Source organism: Lottia gigantea (assembly GCF_000327385.1).
Source record: "Lottia gigantea unplaced genomic scaffold LOTGIsca_34, whole genome shotgun sequence".
In the NCBI taxonomy this organism is placed as follows: Eukaryota; Metazoa; Mollusca; class Gastropoda; family Lottiidae; genus Lottia; species Lottia gigantea.
Genome location: NW_008709146.1, coordinates 687937 through 702025, shown reverse-complemented (window position 1 = coordinate 702025; position 14089 = coordinate 687937). Strand labels below are relative to the sequence as shown.

Genomic DNA, 14089 nt, shown 5'->3' with positions numbered 1-14089 from the left:
CGTCATTTCCTAAGCCACACGTAAAAATGCAGAAATTCATTAAATTCGAATTCTGAAATTATGAAAATAGTACCTTGTCTGAGGTCGGTTGGTCGCAGAGCAATGCAGTAATAGGAACCTGGTACATTGATACACAATTGTGAATCTACTTGTCTTGGTCTACAAGTCGTCTTGCATTCATTTATATCTGAAAGAAAAAAAATAACTTTATGAATAAATTGTGAGAATAAGTACAATACGAATTTTACCAAACGATACTAATTTGCACAACGCATCTTGACCAGTTATGTAAAAATATCCACATATAACGGAGCAAAAGAATCTTACCTGAACAAGTTTTACCATTAGAATCCAGGGTATAGCCAGTTTTACATTGACAATTATAACTACCAGGAGTATTCCGACAAATGTGATCACAAGGTCCATATACCGTACATTCATTGATATCTAGAAATAACAGTTATTTAACAATAATCAATGTTGTGCATTTTGAGAGATCGTAAGGGCTAATCACATAAATGCATAAGAGCCGAATGAAAGCTATAATTATCTTTAACTGATCCAAAGACGTGGCCATATCTTATCTGTCGATAAAAACATTGAACCAAAAAGTGTTATTACCGTCACAAGACCTCTTATTAGAATTCAGGGAGTAACCATTAAAACATCGACATTCATAACTACCATAGAAATTGACACAAATATCATCACAGGCTCGGAAACCAACTTGAGTTTCATTACAATAATCAGTAACTACAAAACAAAACACGACAGTTTTGTCATTAGCTTTCCATAATATAGACCTGGGCTATTACCTAAAATGTTAAGCAAATCTTCCCTGGATTATTACAAATATCAGCTCGGAATTATTTGAGTGTAGAAATAAACAAGGAAATATTCAAGCGCCCCATAGATTTGTGGAATACAACTCAATACTGTACTTATAGCCTATACAAAATATATCTGCTTTACCTGCAAAGCCTTGTCCTCTAGGTCCCGTAACACCATCAAAACCACGGAAACCTGCAAAAAGGAGAACAATAATTCATCAAATTAATGTAATTGAACTTTCTGCGTTACCTCGTTTTTCCCATTTAAGCGGTTGTCTCGAGCTCATTGCAATGGCCTAAATACAGAACCGCCTATTGTCTTAAAAGAGACAGCTCAGAGGTCTACACTAAAAGGGACTGAACTTCATTTGCAGGTAATCTCCAGATACAATTTCCTAGGTTAAAGCTTTCATTCACGTAATATCTTGCCCGAATTGTAGGTCAATTTACCTCGCTCTCCTCTCTGTCCAGTGAATCCAGTCATACCAGTAAAACCAGTAAATCCAGTGTAACCATTGGAACCTCGATCTCCTCGGTCACCTCTTGATCCCGACATACCAGTAAAACCGGTGAAACCGGTGTAACCATTTGCACCATCAAACCCTATAATAAATTGGGGTTTAAAGTGTATGTCTATTGCTTTTCTTCACATTATGAGATTGGGCTATATTACGATGGATGTAGAATCACTCACAGGGTGTGATTAAGAAACCATGACAAAACATTAAATGGCACCCCAAACCTTGTTTGAAATGAAAACTGTAATAAAATCACTTGCCTCTACGTCCGGTCTCTCCAGTAAATCCAGTAAAGCCGGTAAATCCAGTATAACCATTTCTACCTTCAAAGCCTCTTTCACCCTTTAAACCTCTCTGACCAGACATACCCGTGAAACCAGTAAAGCCAGTCATACCACTAAAACCGGTAAATCCAGTGAAACCATCTCTTCCACTTTGACCTGAAGGTCCTCTTTCACCACGTTCACCTAGTCAATGGAGCAAAAATTTGTACCTAAATCTAATTTCCTTTTCGAAAAAAACTAATGTACATTTCTATGTTAAGACAATTTGTGATCTGAAAGGAATAGCAAGTAGGCAAACCATCAGAATTATGAGATCTGATAGGATGCCATGAGCATTTTGGAAAAGCTGAGAATTTTCAAAGCCAACTTACCTTTATCTCCCGTGAAACCCCTATCCCCTCGTCCACCACTCATACCAGTGAACCCGGTAAAACCGGTATAGCCATTAGCACCATCAAAACCTCTTCTTCCAGTCATACCAGTGAAACCAGTAAAACCAGTGAAGCCATTTCTACCATTTAAGCCAGAAGAACCACTCATACCTGTATTAAATCATGAAAATGGTAAATTATGATCTTTTAAGATAAAGTTTGCCTCCAAAACATTCTTCGAACTGGCGCTTCTGTATAATTTTAATTCATAGCCGAATTGATTGTAAGGAACAACCGTATCCATATTTTGGAAAGATGACAAAGAAAACTATTTTAATTCTATATCTAAATGAAATAAAACTCACCTGTAAAACCTACCCGACCATCAAACCCTCTCTCTCCCTTGAATCCTCTTTCTCCACTCATACCGGACATACCAGTGTATCCGGTAAAACCAGTAAACCCAGTGTATCCATTGAATCCAGAGAAACCTCGATCTCCTTGTTGTCCCTTTTCACCAGATCTCCCAGTCATACCAGTGAAACCAGTCATACCGTTTCTTCCATTTGTACCATCTCGTCCTCTTGTTCCAGGTATACCAGTCATTCCAGTAAATCCAGTGAAACCAGTGTAACCTGATATACAAAAACTTTATATTGCTATATCACATTTACAAACAGTTATACGTTCCTGGTACATGTCTACACTTTCTGAATTTTTCTCAAATATTTATCATCGTTTCCGAAACTAATTTTATTACAATACACGTCATTTGTGACGTTGAACAATTTTTTTACTCACCTGTATAACCCGAGAAGCCAGTAAAACCGGTCATTCCAGTAAAACCGGTGTAACCATTTCGTCCTTCGAATCCTCGGTCTCCTTTCTGTCCTCTCTGACCAGACATACCAGTCATACCAGTAAATCCAGTAAAACCGGTGAAACCATTCCTACCGTTTACGCCTGCGACGAAAGAAAGTACGAGTCATTTGATACAGTAAGAGTAAGCTAATTCAAACAATATTTCTTATTTGTGTAGTTGTTGCAAATAGTTGTAATATACAATTTTATCGCATTACAATACCCGAATTTTACATACCATCTCGTCCCCGTTCTCCTTTCTGTCCTGGGAATCCAGTCTGACCCGTGAAACCAGTGAAACCATTGAAGCCTCGATCACCACGAACCCCTATTTGACCAGTCATACCAGTGAAACCGGTAAAACCAGTGAAGCCGGTGAAACCGTTTCTTCCAGAAATACCCTGTTCACCCTTGCGACCTTTTAATCCAGAAAAACCAGTTTGTCCAGTAAAACCAGGGAAGCCGTTTCTTCCAGTCATTCCACTGAAGCCAGAAAATCCACGATCACCTTAAATTGAAATATTATGTAGAAATGTACTTTTTCTAATTTATAGTATATTATAGAATTCTTCAAAGGTTCTCAAAGGTTTGTCCAATACCATAAAAGCAATTTATTTTGTGTCATGTAAATTCATACTTTACCTCTTTCTCCTTTCTGTCCCTTGTCGCCTCTGTTTCCAGACATACCAGTGAAACCGGTAAATCCTGTAAAGCCAGTCATACCATTGAACCCACGATCACCTCTTTGTCCAGTCATACCAGTAAAACCCGTCATTCCATTTCCACCATTATTTCCTCGGTCACCTCTATCACCCTTTATACCGGTTACACCAGTCATGCCAGTGAATCCCGTAAAACCAGTGAAACCATTCCTACCATCGACACCTCGGGAGCCAGACATACCAGTCATTCCAGTCATACCGTCCCGACCTGAGAAACCACGTAGACCAGTTTCTCCTGTGAATCCAGTTAAACCATTTGAACCTTGAAAACCTCTCTGGCCAGTCATACCAGTAAAACCAGTGAAACCTGTCATACCACTTCTTCCATCAAAACCTATAAGAGAACCAAAACATCAAAAGATTACATTGTGCAGATAATATAAGCATAGGACAAATCGTTTGCTGAGAAAACGATTTCTGAAACGCGATTTGTAAAAGACCAATACAAATGGTAACATGATGGTATGAACATTTTTCGGCTTGTGTTTTCATTCCAGGAACAAAATGCGAAAAAAAGCTCTACAGAAAATAAATTTGGAAACCCTGCATGTTTTCTCCGTTGCTGCATCCATAAGCCGGGATTGATCAACGGTTGTTAGACAAATAAAGCTGTTTTAGCAGTACCTTGACTTCCTCGTTGACCAGCATCACCTTGTAAACCTTTCTGTCCCTTGTCACCTCGAAACCCTCTTTCTCCACTCATACCCGTAAACCCAGTGAAACCAGTGTAACCAACTAATCCATTGCTTCCAGCAGATCCTCTATCACCTTGATCACCTCTTTGACCAGCACTACCTTGTTCTCCTTTCTGGCCTTTAAAACCACTCACACCAGTCATTCCGGTCATACCATTTCTACCGTTAAAACCTGCTCTACCTGCATGAGAGATAAGATCAAAGTTACGGCTTCTGGCGTGTAGTGTCATTCATTGTTAATCGGGGGAGATCGGTGTTCGTGTTAGAATAAAGAACGGGTTATTTCATTAATCTTCATGTTTAGTGCCTATTCAACAATTGGACAAATATCCTGTATAAAGTACTTTGCCGTATATGTTATAAATATTTTTAAAGGTATAAATCGAATTTTTTATACCAGTTACTCCAGTGACACCATCTGATCCGGAAAATCCTCGCTGACCACGTTCACCAGTAAAACCAGTCATACCACTTTGTCCAGACATACCGGTAAAACCAGTGAAACCAGTTCTGCCATCAAAACCTGATGAACCTCTCTGTCCCGCCACACCCGTCATACCTGAAAATCAATAATTGTTAATACTAGAATAAAAGTTTTGTTGCAAAAGATACAGCATAATCGGGTAATAAATATAATCGCCTCAGGATACATTTTGCTGGTTTAAACCAGTAAAACCCTTGCGTCTTTTCCAGATTAATGAAGACGAAAAAGTTCATGAAATCAAAGTATTTGTATAGTAAAGTCTCCTGAATGAGAAATTCAAGATTTGTAGATGGGAAATTGGTTTTGTTGAATCCAAATATGTCTATCAAGACGGTACCATATCTACATTTTCATTACGGCGTATGTAAAAACGACGACCGGTCCTTACTGTTTTTTTTTTTTAGTAATTAGTTCATCTTACCAGGTTGTCCATTGGAACCATCTCTACCATTATTACCATTAGATCCTCTATCACCACGTTCACCCTTGTCTCCTTGAAATCCTCGATCACCTTGTGTTCCCCTTGGACCTAGCAAAGAAAAATTTCAGATAAAATGGTAATTAAATTCATAATTTATATCAGTTTAAAATTCACGAGACACCCGTAATCGAGGGTGCAAGTTCCATTAGAAGAAGCCACTCGTCAAGGAAAAAGTTAACGAATATATTATAGTATATTATTTACCCGTCATTCCAGTAAAACCCGTAAAACCAGTGAAACCAGTAAAACCTTCTCTACCATCAAAACCACGGGAACCAGTTTGTCCAGTAAATCCAGGTATGCCCGTTCTTCCAGTGAAACCATCTGGACCTCTGTCACCACGATCTCCTCGCAAACCTCTATCACCTAGTTAATGCAAAAATGATCCATTATGGATTGTGATATTTATTTATTCATTATCATCTATTTGTAGTTCATGAACAGAATTTCAGGATTTCATTCGAAAAATATACTTTACCAGGCTGTCCAGTCATTCCAGTAAATCCCGTGAATCCTGTAAAACCATCCCGACCGTTAGAACCATCTCTACCATTAGAACCATCACTACCACGATCACCTCTATCACCACGAGGACCAGTAACGCCATCAAAACCTCGATCTCCTCTTGGACCTATTCGTACAAAATTAACTCTATGTTAACGCCGATTATAAATTGATATTAAAGATTAGTAGCTTATGGGAGAAATAACCTTTACTAGTCAATAGTCAAACTAAAAGCTTACCGTGTTAAATAAGTGCTTGTAGTTACCGACAAATAAGGGTTTAAATTTTACTACATAAAAATGGAAAAAAGTCCTCTATCATTCAGTAAAAACATGTTCTTTAAAAGGGGTTAAAAATGCTTCTAGAGGACGGAGTGATCAAGTAAATAGAAAGTGGACAGACATTTTAAAATAGTCTGCACCGAGAAAATGTATACCTTGAATACCGGTTTGACCAGTAAAACCATCTCTACCATTACTACCAGATCTACCATCACTACCTCGAGGACCAGTTACACCAGTAAATCCAGGTGATCCTGGTGAACCACGAGAGCCATCAGATCCTCTGCTACCTTGATCACCTCTGTCCCCGCGTTCTCCCTTTTGTCCGGACGATCCTCTAGGTCCAGTCACACCTAAAAAAAACAAAACATTAATTATAATTCAATTCAATTCAAGTGTCAAATGTAAATGACCATGTCAAAAACGTCAGGAGGTTTAATTTAAAAGTTACACTTTGAGTTTGATCAATTCGTTAACATACATACCAAAATATACCAGTTCGCATCCTTGAATCTCCAAATATTACCTGTTGCACCACCAGATCCATCTCTTCCGTTATTTCCTTGTCGTCCTTGAGATCCTGTCATTCCAGTAAATCCAGAGTGTCCGGTCATACCAGCTGGTCCATCAGAACCCCGATCTCCTCGATCACCTCGGTCTCCCCTTTCTCCTTTATCGCCTTTGATAACTGAAATTATAACCGTTATCTTACAATTTGAGAATTAAGTTTGAAAGTATTAATCAACCAGATAATTTTAAAAGGGATATATACTATCAATACTATTTTACCAGTCTGATTAAATCAACAGGTTATGGTAAAAAATACATTTTAAAGCTTCGTGATACAATTACGTTACCGTGCACGCAATTCCAATTATTTCATTGCGATTTTGATAGGGTTTTGGGTGGGCACAACTCCAAGCAATTCATAATTAGATCATTTGAATAAAATATTGGGTGACGTGTAGAAGCACCAGAAAATAAATAACGTACCAACTAAAATATCTGCTTGAATAAAAAAGTAATAAGTCTTAACAAAGGATGCGATAGTAAACTGATCACCAACTCGACTATCAAACGGACTGGCTAAATTAGCAACTCTGGTACCATTGTTTGGATTGGGAGAGACCACGTAGCTGATCGGACCAATACCACCTTCAAAACTCCATCCTAGAAGCTGACCAGTGCTGACGGATGGTCGCTCTGGAATGTTCACCTGTGAATAAGATACAGTTTCTGCTTGAAATACATATTTATAATTCTTATCTTTTTGGAAACGCTACATTATGTAATACAACCTTATGGAATAAAAAAATTTTTCCAGGTGAAACAAACCGTTTTTCCAGGTGAAACAAACCGTTTTTAGATTAATAAATGGTTGAAAATAGTAGGCTATCATTAATTTGTCAATGAATACCTACTTGAAATCTTTCCTGGTAAGACGGTTATAAATAAAATGAAATGAATGGAGTTTTACGCCCTGTGGTAAGACGGTTATAAAGTATGGAAGGGTATTTATATGCGTTTGCCAAATACGATTAATATCCCCGCTATCCATATCACTTATCAGAATCAAAACTCACGCCCGGTGAACAGAAAATATTTCAGATCAATATGGATCGTCATCATTTAACTTACTATTTGAAGTCCTTCATTTTGATTAAATTGGACCTGCTTCACAAATCGTAAAGTATATCTAACTCCCTTTTCATTCTCGTCTAGTATATAAAGTCGACCCCTAAATAAATAAGAAAGAGGGAAATATCAAAGTTTATATGCAATGGAGTATATACAAGTAAATAATGACTATAGTTTATATTAATATAAAATACCGGTTTGCCTACTTTGTTACTGCCAACTTGCTTACGGTACATCTGTCCACTGAAAATCAGTGTGACAACCTGCTTCTTGGACACGATATTCTATTATGGCCTTTGATGAAGGTTATAGATAATAGCAAATTTTCCCTCAGACAAATCAGGATCAACAATATAACGCAGTTAGGAAACTTTGCGAACCAATCAGCTTACCTTTTAACGCCTAGATCTTGTTGAATTTGGAATTTAACTTGTTGAAGTGTGCCCTGATAAAATGGGAAATCTTCGTTGATCCATAAAGCTTCCCCACCTTCGTTGTAGTAATCTGTTCCTTTGTATGCTGTTGAGTAACCAAAGCTAACAGTATGCGTTTCTGAAATTAAAATAAACTACACGAGTATTGTATAAAACCTTTGGCTATTGTCTGAGAAGGGTTTAGTGTCCTGAACAGAGTACCCTTCTAATGTGAACAAATGGGTTTGTTCTGAACACAGTGCCTTTGCAACGTCAACCAAATAGTTTATCTATTCAGGGCTATATATTAAATTTGTAATGGAACAAATGACTGTTTTTTTTAAGCTGAACACCTTTATAATATACATGTAAACCAATTGATTTGTGAACTGAATTCCTTTGTAATGTTAACCGAATAAATGAACACTTACGAGAAAAGGTTGTCTCCAGAGTAGCTAATAATACCAAACATGACAAAGGCCATGCGAGTCTCATCTTGGATAGAACCTGCAATCAGTGATACTTGTTCAATTTGCAATAGAAATTACATATAAACATTGAGGCAAAAAATGTCTAAATAATCGTTAATAAGCACACCTTCATTTGATAATCAAATATGAATCAGAACTGTCCCTGGTCTCATGCCTATTAGTATCAATATAATCATACAAAACATTCAATTCAGAATCATCGGTCGGAAAGACTTGAGTTTCAGATTTTCAGGATTCATATTGTCATAACTTCACAATGCGAGATTTAGACGAAAAAAAGGGCAAAATACGAGATATTTGAAAAGTTCAATATCTGAGAGGTTGAGGGAGTTTTCATAGACCAGAAAAAGCAATTATAAAGCATTTAATTGTGTTATTGAAGACATTGTTTACCTTGCTATTTTATTAACACCAATATTCTGCTTCTCATAACCTTCTATTTATTCAAGGAGTCAGAGCTGTACAAAAATCCGACTTATCTCCTGGCGTTTCAACTCAGAAGATAACGCACGTGCAATTGAAATTAATCACGTGATAAATCTCTGACAAGTCTTCCCAGTCATGAGCACGATTATTGACTTCCGGTTATTTGACAAGTGTTTAATCTGATGTCTTTTTTAGTAATCACAAAGTATTATTGATTTGAATTACAGGCTAAAGATGTGTTATTCGATCCTTATAGAAATAGTAGGCCTAGTATATTTGGTTTTTTAGTGTTGAAAAGATGAGAAGAAATCGGACCTTAGCAGTCTAGAATAAGTTTCGCTTTCAAAACTCTTTCAAATTGCATGATATTTAGGATTTTTAAGGTAATATACGGAGCTTTGTTTTTAAAAAAGAACGGCAGAACGGGTACAATCACCAGTATGAAATATTCAACCATTTGTTTTAAACTCCTTTCGAACCTTTTTGAATTTCAATAGGTCTCTTCTTAGACCGAAACATCTACCTGTATTTCAGTCTTTGATAGGTATTAAGAAACTTGTCAGCTGGTGACCGGAAAACTGGGGATTTTTTCGCACATCCAAAATTATTTAAATCGGATCCGCCCAACCCAGATATTTTTTTTAGGACTAGTCTCTACCTTATAATTAATAAGGAACTAAGTGTTCAAAAGCTAGAAATCAAGGACAGCAACTTGTTATAATCTATCTTTTTCGAATTTTTATACTTTCACAGGGCTCCTTGAATCATATACAATTTCATCAAGCGGACAGGGTACAGGACCTGGATCCGGAACCATAATATCATTTTAAAAATGTCAGGCTACCTATACAGCAAATCAAAGGCCTCGACAAAAGGTCAGTAAACACTAAGCCATAATTTTAAGAGTCTTTCTGTCGATGATTCTGAATGGCTGTATTCTCTGGTATACAAGCCAATCAAATCGCTGCGTTCCGGGATACAAGAAAGGTGGCAATAGGAGCAAGGTAATAGCTGAAGGTACTAATTGCTTGACATTGTGATAATGTAGGTACATATAGAATATTGATTATTTATTGCTTATCATGACAGTGAATTTTACAAATTGTATGTCACTCGTGGCTACTAGTGCCACAGACAAGGTCGACGATCATAATAAAACAAGTAGACTAAGATGATATTTTTTATTATCACACATATTCAAGGGCAGTTTCATGTGATCATAAAATTCATAATAAATATTGTCCCGAATAAAAGGTCAAAGTTCAAATGATTATCTCACATGCTCATCATCTCCACAAAATCAGTAAGATCACTCATTAGCTCAAATACTAAAGTTTCTAAATAAATGTCTTCATATGTTTTACTAAATACGTCTTTTTCTTTTTGGTTTATTACCACAATGTGGTAATTTGGTACTATCAGTTATTGATACCATAGTGACACCAGCCATCTTAAAACCTGTCATTGATGCCTGAAGTAAATAATAAAGGGATTAATGCAACAAGAAAATGTTAAAAGCTGATTACAATATCAATAATATTCAATTCCATAATCATAAAACAAACATTCCAAACTTGTCATGAAGTGAAGACACAAGAACAAGATTGCTGGTAAAACTTCAGTATGGACGCAGGCTGATGTAGGTCAGTTGTCTGAAGATCCACAGAGTAACAACATGCTTTGTGTTCTCTACAATTTATGTATTGAGCACTATTTTAACAGTCAAAATATTCTGTAATTGTAAAATTCAATAATTATCATAAAAACAGTATATGGCCTTCTTCAAATGAGCATAAACTCAACTCTAATATTTGATTTAAGAATTCCAGATTAAGCTTTTGAATATTTCAAAAAACATTTTTAAGTCCTATAGGTCCTTATTCAAATACTGTAATTAGCTCACTGTTAATCATGCTCTCCAATCTCAGTCAGATTGCAAAAGTCATGTGTGAATGATCTTTGCACATTTTTCCAATCAAAACAACTGAAAAAAGGGTACAGATGCTTTCTGTAGAAAGAAATGTTGCCCTGACAAGATTTTAAATCATTCTTGAAACATGTAGATGTTCCTTTTTTCTTTTTCTTTTTAAATACTTACCAATCTTCCAGCTCCAAATCCTTTTACATTAATTCTGACCACTCTAATACCTTTACCACGAGCTAATTTCTATAAGAGATAACATTGATCAAAATCTAGTAGTATACGTTAACACCAAAGATGAACATTTAATTTAGTATTTTGAAAAAATCTCCATGAAAAACTAAGATAAATACTCATCTTTAGGTAAGTCTGAAAATTTACATGAAATTTTATTTTTTCAAGATCTGAATTAACAGACATAAATTAATGTACATTTTTGTTTTCAAGGGCAACACTGGTCTAAAAATTCAATATAACATAGAAATGATTAGAATAAAACAGTTCATGACACTAATTCTGTTGTGGCATGTTCCATTCAATATAAACTTTACCTGTGCTATTGATATAGCTGCAGCTTGGGCAGCAATATTGGTTCCTTTTTTTACATTTCTAAATCCAACAGTACCCTGAATTCACAAAATTTATCAGAAAATCATTCATTTGTGACCCATTTGTTGACCCAGATGTAAATAAATAGATTATCCTAAGCTATGCTTTTTTTCCAATTCTTGTTGTATTTGTATTGCATAATTTCTGTTAAGGGTAACAAAATCACACATATACAAACAGTATTATTGCCATTCAAGACAATTTTTTTTTTTATTCCTTTTCTTCTTTCACCAATAAAATTTAAATGATAGCAAAATAAGGTCCCAGTGAAAGGGGCAGAAAAGAAAAACACTCAAGACAGTCAAATTTTTATATTGAAATGTTCCATTAGTAACTGACAATAATTCTGCTAGTTGTTTTTAAGATATAGTTCAAGAAAGTATATATTTACTTACACATGTCTCTGAATACATCACAACTCCTGTTAAAGAAACAAAAGATGTATCAAAGTTAGAAATCCAAAATGAGTAGAAGATAAGCTTGACAAATCTGGTCCACACGATATATATTTCAATGTCAGGGGCAAACTCAAAAGGTCCATTTTATGGGAGTTGCTCTCATACATTACATCTGCATACCACGTCCGAGAAACAGGTCAGATATGTCAGACCAAGGTACGATTTAATTATGTTCCTTGGCCTTTATGATGGTGAGTTTGTTTCCAATATGTTCATGATAATAAACTGTGACATATTTTTCCAACTGCCTATGTTATGAAATAGATCAGCAGGTAAAGTCTAAGTTGGGTTCAGTGGAAAGGTTCACATAACAGCCACCCACCACATTGGTTCCATCTTATATTACACCTTAACTTTAATAATGGCAACTACTCTTTTGGAAAAGAGGGTAGAACCTTCCTGGGAGAAGTTTTTAGTGCTCTAGTCTCTTTGGAAGTGGACTTACAAAACTAATACCTGTAATTAAATTGTATCATTTGATTGTAGGCTATTGAAATATTTGACTTTTGACAGCTACACTTACCTTTATGGTCTGTTACTGATAATATAGTGTTATTAGATGTAGCTTTTATATGTATTATAGGTAATTCACAAAATGGCACATCATTTATTAGCATTGATGCTGTGTCTTTATTTGGAAAAGTTTGTCCAAAATCAGCCTCAGACCTGAAGAGAAGAGAATTAGACAGTGATATTTGAAATGTATTTTTTAAAATGATCAAACGCAAGAACCATGCCACTGTCGGTGCCTTTCAGAGTTGGCTCTTAGCTGGCTCTCAAACCAATGTACCTGTTCCTGAATATCATGAGATTCCATTACATGATATGGATTCATACATAATTACATATATATACATTCAGTAGTAGGAAATAACATGTTTGATTTATTCTGCGAAGAGCACCAACAAATGGTCAATGTAAGTTTTATTAGAATATATACCGTAAAAGCTTCTTCAATTTAACCTTATCTGATCCAAACTCATCAACCTGTGCAATTGAAATTTGCGACCAGCTAGCTTATTTAGGTTACTAGAGGTAAATTTAATTGTTATATAAGAAATAAGCATTGCAATGAAATGCCTTGAAGCAGATTCAATTGCAAGCTAACACATAACTGGTTCATAAGGTCACATAAATAGGAGAAGTGGATCAACTAGAAATTTTTATATCTCACACCAAATACTTACCAAACATTTTCTGGTGATGCAGTTTTCTCACTGGACTCTTCAACTTTCTCCTCTGAGGTAGAATAATTCTGAATTTTAAGTGAAGCTGGTGTAGCTGAAATATTAATATATACTTAAAAAAAAACTGTATCGTTTAATTACACTTTGTTTTGTAACAACCTCAAATTCATCTGCCTTGTTTGTGAGTTATTGTAAACTCAATTAAAAAATTCATGATATGCCCCATTAACACTTGTAGACCCTGGTTTTTCAGCTTTCAAAAAAGCAACATAAATACACTAAGAGTTTCCATTTGTACCAAATAAATTTCTGAAGCAACATCTGTGATGTTTACAGAAAGTGACGTCATATTTGATCTAATATTTCTCAAATTACAGGATCCAAACACCACAGTACTCAAACGAGATATAGAAATGGTGTTAATGGAAGCTAAAAAGTAAAAGAGTAAAATACTCATTCAAAGACTTGAAAACCGTACAGTACAGTACAATACTTTCATAGTTTCATACAGCAAAGTTGTTGACCTGTTATAAGTGCAAGTTGTTACTACTTCAAAAATATCATTGTAGTCTAATGAATTGAAAAGGATATAAAGCAATCAATTAAGCCTTACACAGTGTAAACATCTTTATCTTAAAATCCACAAGTTACAAGACCACAGTGTCAGTGGCTGTATACATAAACCCTAGTCAACAGAAATAGGGTCATTTCGACATTGGCCAATCCAACAGTAAATGCAATCAGTACGAGTTAAAAGTACGTGCCTGCTATTCTAGATGAAAAAAGTAATGATGAACATTGTGAAGAGGCTATCCTAAGAACAGATCGCAACATTTTAAAGTTGTCTTTTTTTTTAGTTTAAAATTATATCATTTTCTCCACTCAGGGGGCTGCCATTTTCTTCATCTCGAACAC

At 35.7% G+C, this 14089-nt stretch overlaps 3 protein-coding genes across 3 annotated transcripts; all 3 read right to left on the bottom strand.

Moving 5' to 3' along the window:
* Nucleotides 1-328: 328 nt before the first annotated feature.
* Nucleotides 329-721, bottom strand: LOTGIDRAFT_88990 (hypothetical protein; the record flags this gene model as incomplete). Its single annotated transcript, XM_009058395.1, has 2 exons — nucleotides 329-447; nucleotides 622-721. Coding segments are annotated over 2 exons (219 nt in total), but the record flags the coding sequence as incomplete, so codon positions are not given.
* Nucleotides 722-3495: 2774 nt separating this feature from the next.
* On the bottom strand, nucleotides 3496-6385 carry LOTGIDRAFT_120585 (hypothetical protein; the record flags this gene model as incomplete). Its single annotated transcript, XM_009058428.1, has 4 exons — nucleotides 3496-3749; nucleotides 4211-4462; nucleotides 5487-5591; nucleotides 6229-6385. Coding segments are annotated over 4 exons (768 nt in total), but the record flags the coding sequence as incomplete, so codon positions are not given.
* Nucleotides 6386-10055: 3670 nt separating this feature from the next.
* On the bottom strand, nucleotides 10056-14083 carry LOTGIDRAFT_233001 (hypothetical protein). Its single transcript, XM_009058427.1, has 7 exons — nucleotides 13939-14083; nucleotides 13175-13268; nucleotides 12511-12653; nucleotides 11925-11950; nucleotides 11472-11546; nucleotides 11098-11166; nucleotides 10056-10470 (listed from the first exon to the last, which is right to left on the bottom strand). The coding sequence occupies exons 1-7, from the start codon at nucleotides 14006-14008 to the stop codon at nucleotides 10363-10365; spliced, it is 585 nt and encodes a 194-aa protein (XP_009056675.1). The 5' UTR covers nucleotides 14009-14083; the 3' UTR covers nucleotides 10056-10362.
* Between the last annotated feature and the right edge of the window lie 6 nt (nucleotides 14084-14089).

Bases quoted from the DNA above. Each gene is read 5' to 3' on its own strand.
- LOTGIDRAFT_233001 (XM_009058427.1), bottom strand. From the start codon at position 14,008: ATGTTGCGATCTGTTCTTAGGATAGCCTCTTCACAATGTTCATCATTA. The intron at 11,547-11,924 runs GTAAGTAAATAT...TTGTGAATTCAG, and splicing joins TGATGTATTCAGAGACATGT to GGTACTGTTGGATTTAGAAA. The intron at 10,471-11,097 runs GTAAGTATTTAA...TATTTACTTCAG, and splicing joins GATTTGGAGCTGGAAGATTG to GCATCAATGACAGGTTTTAA.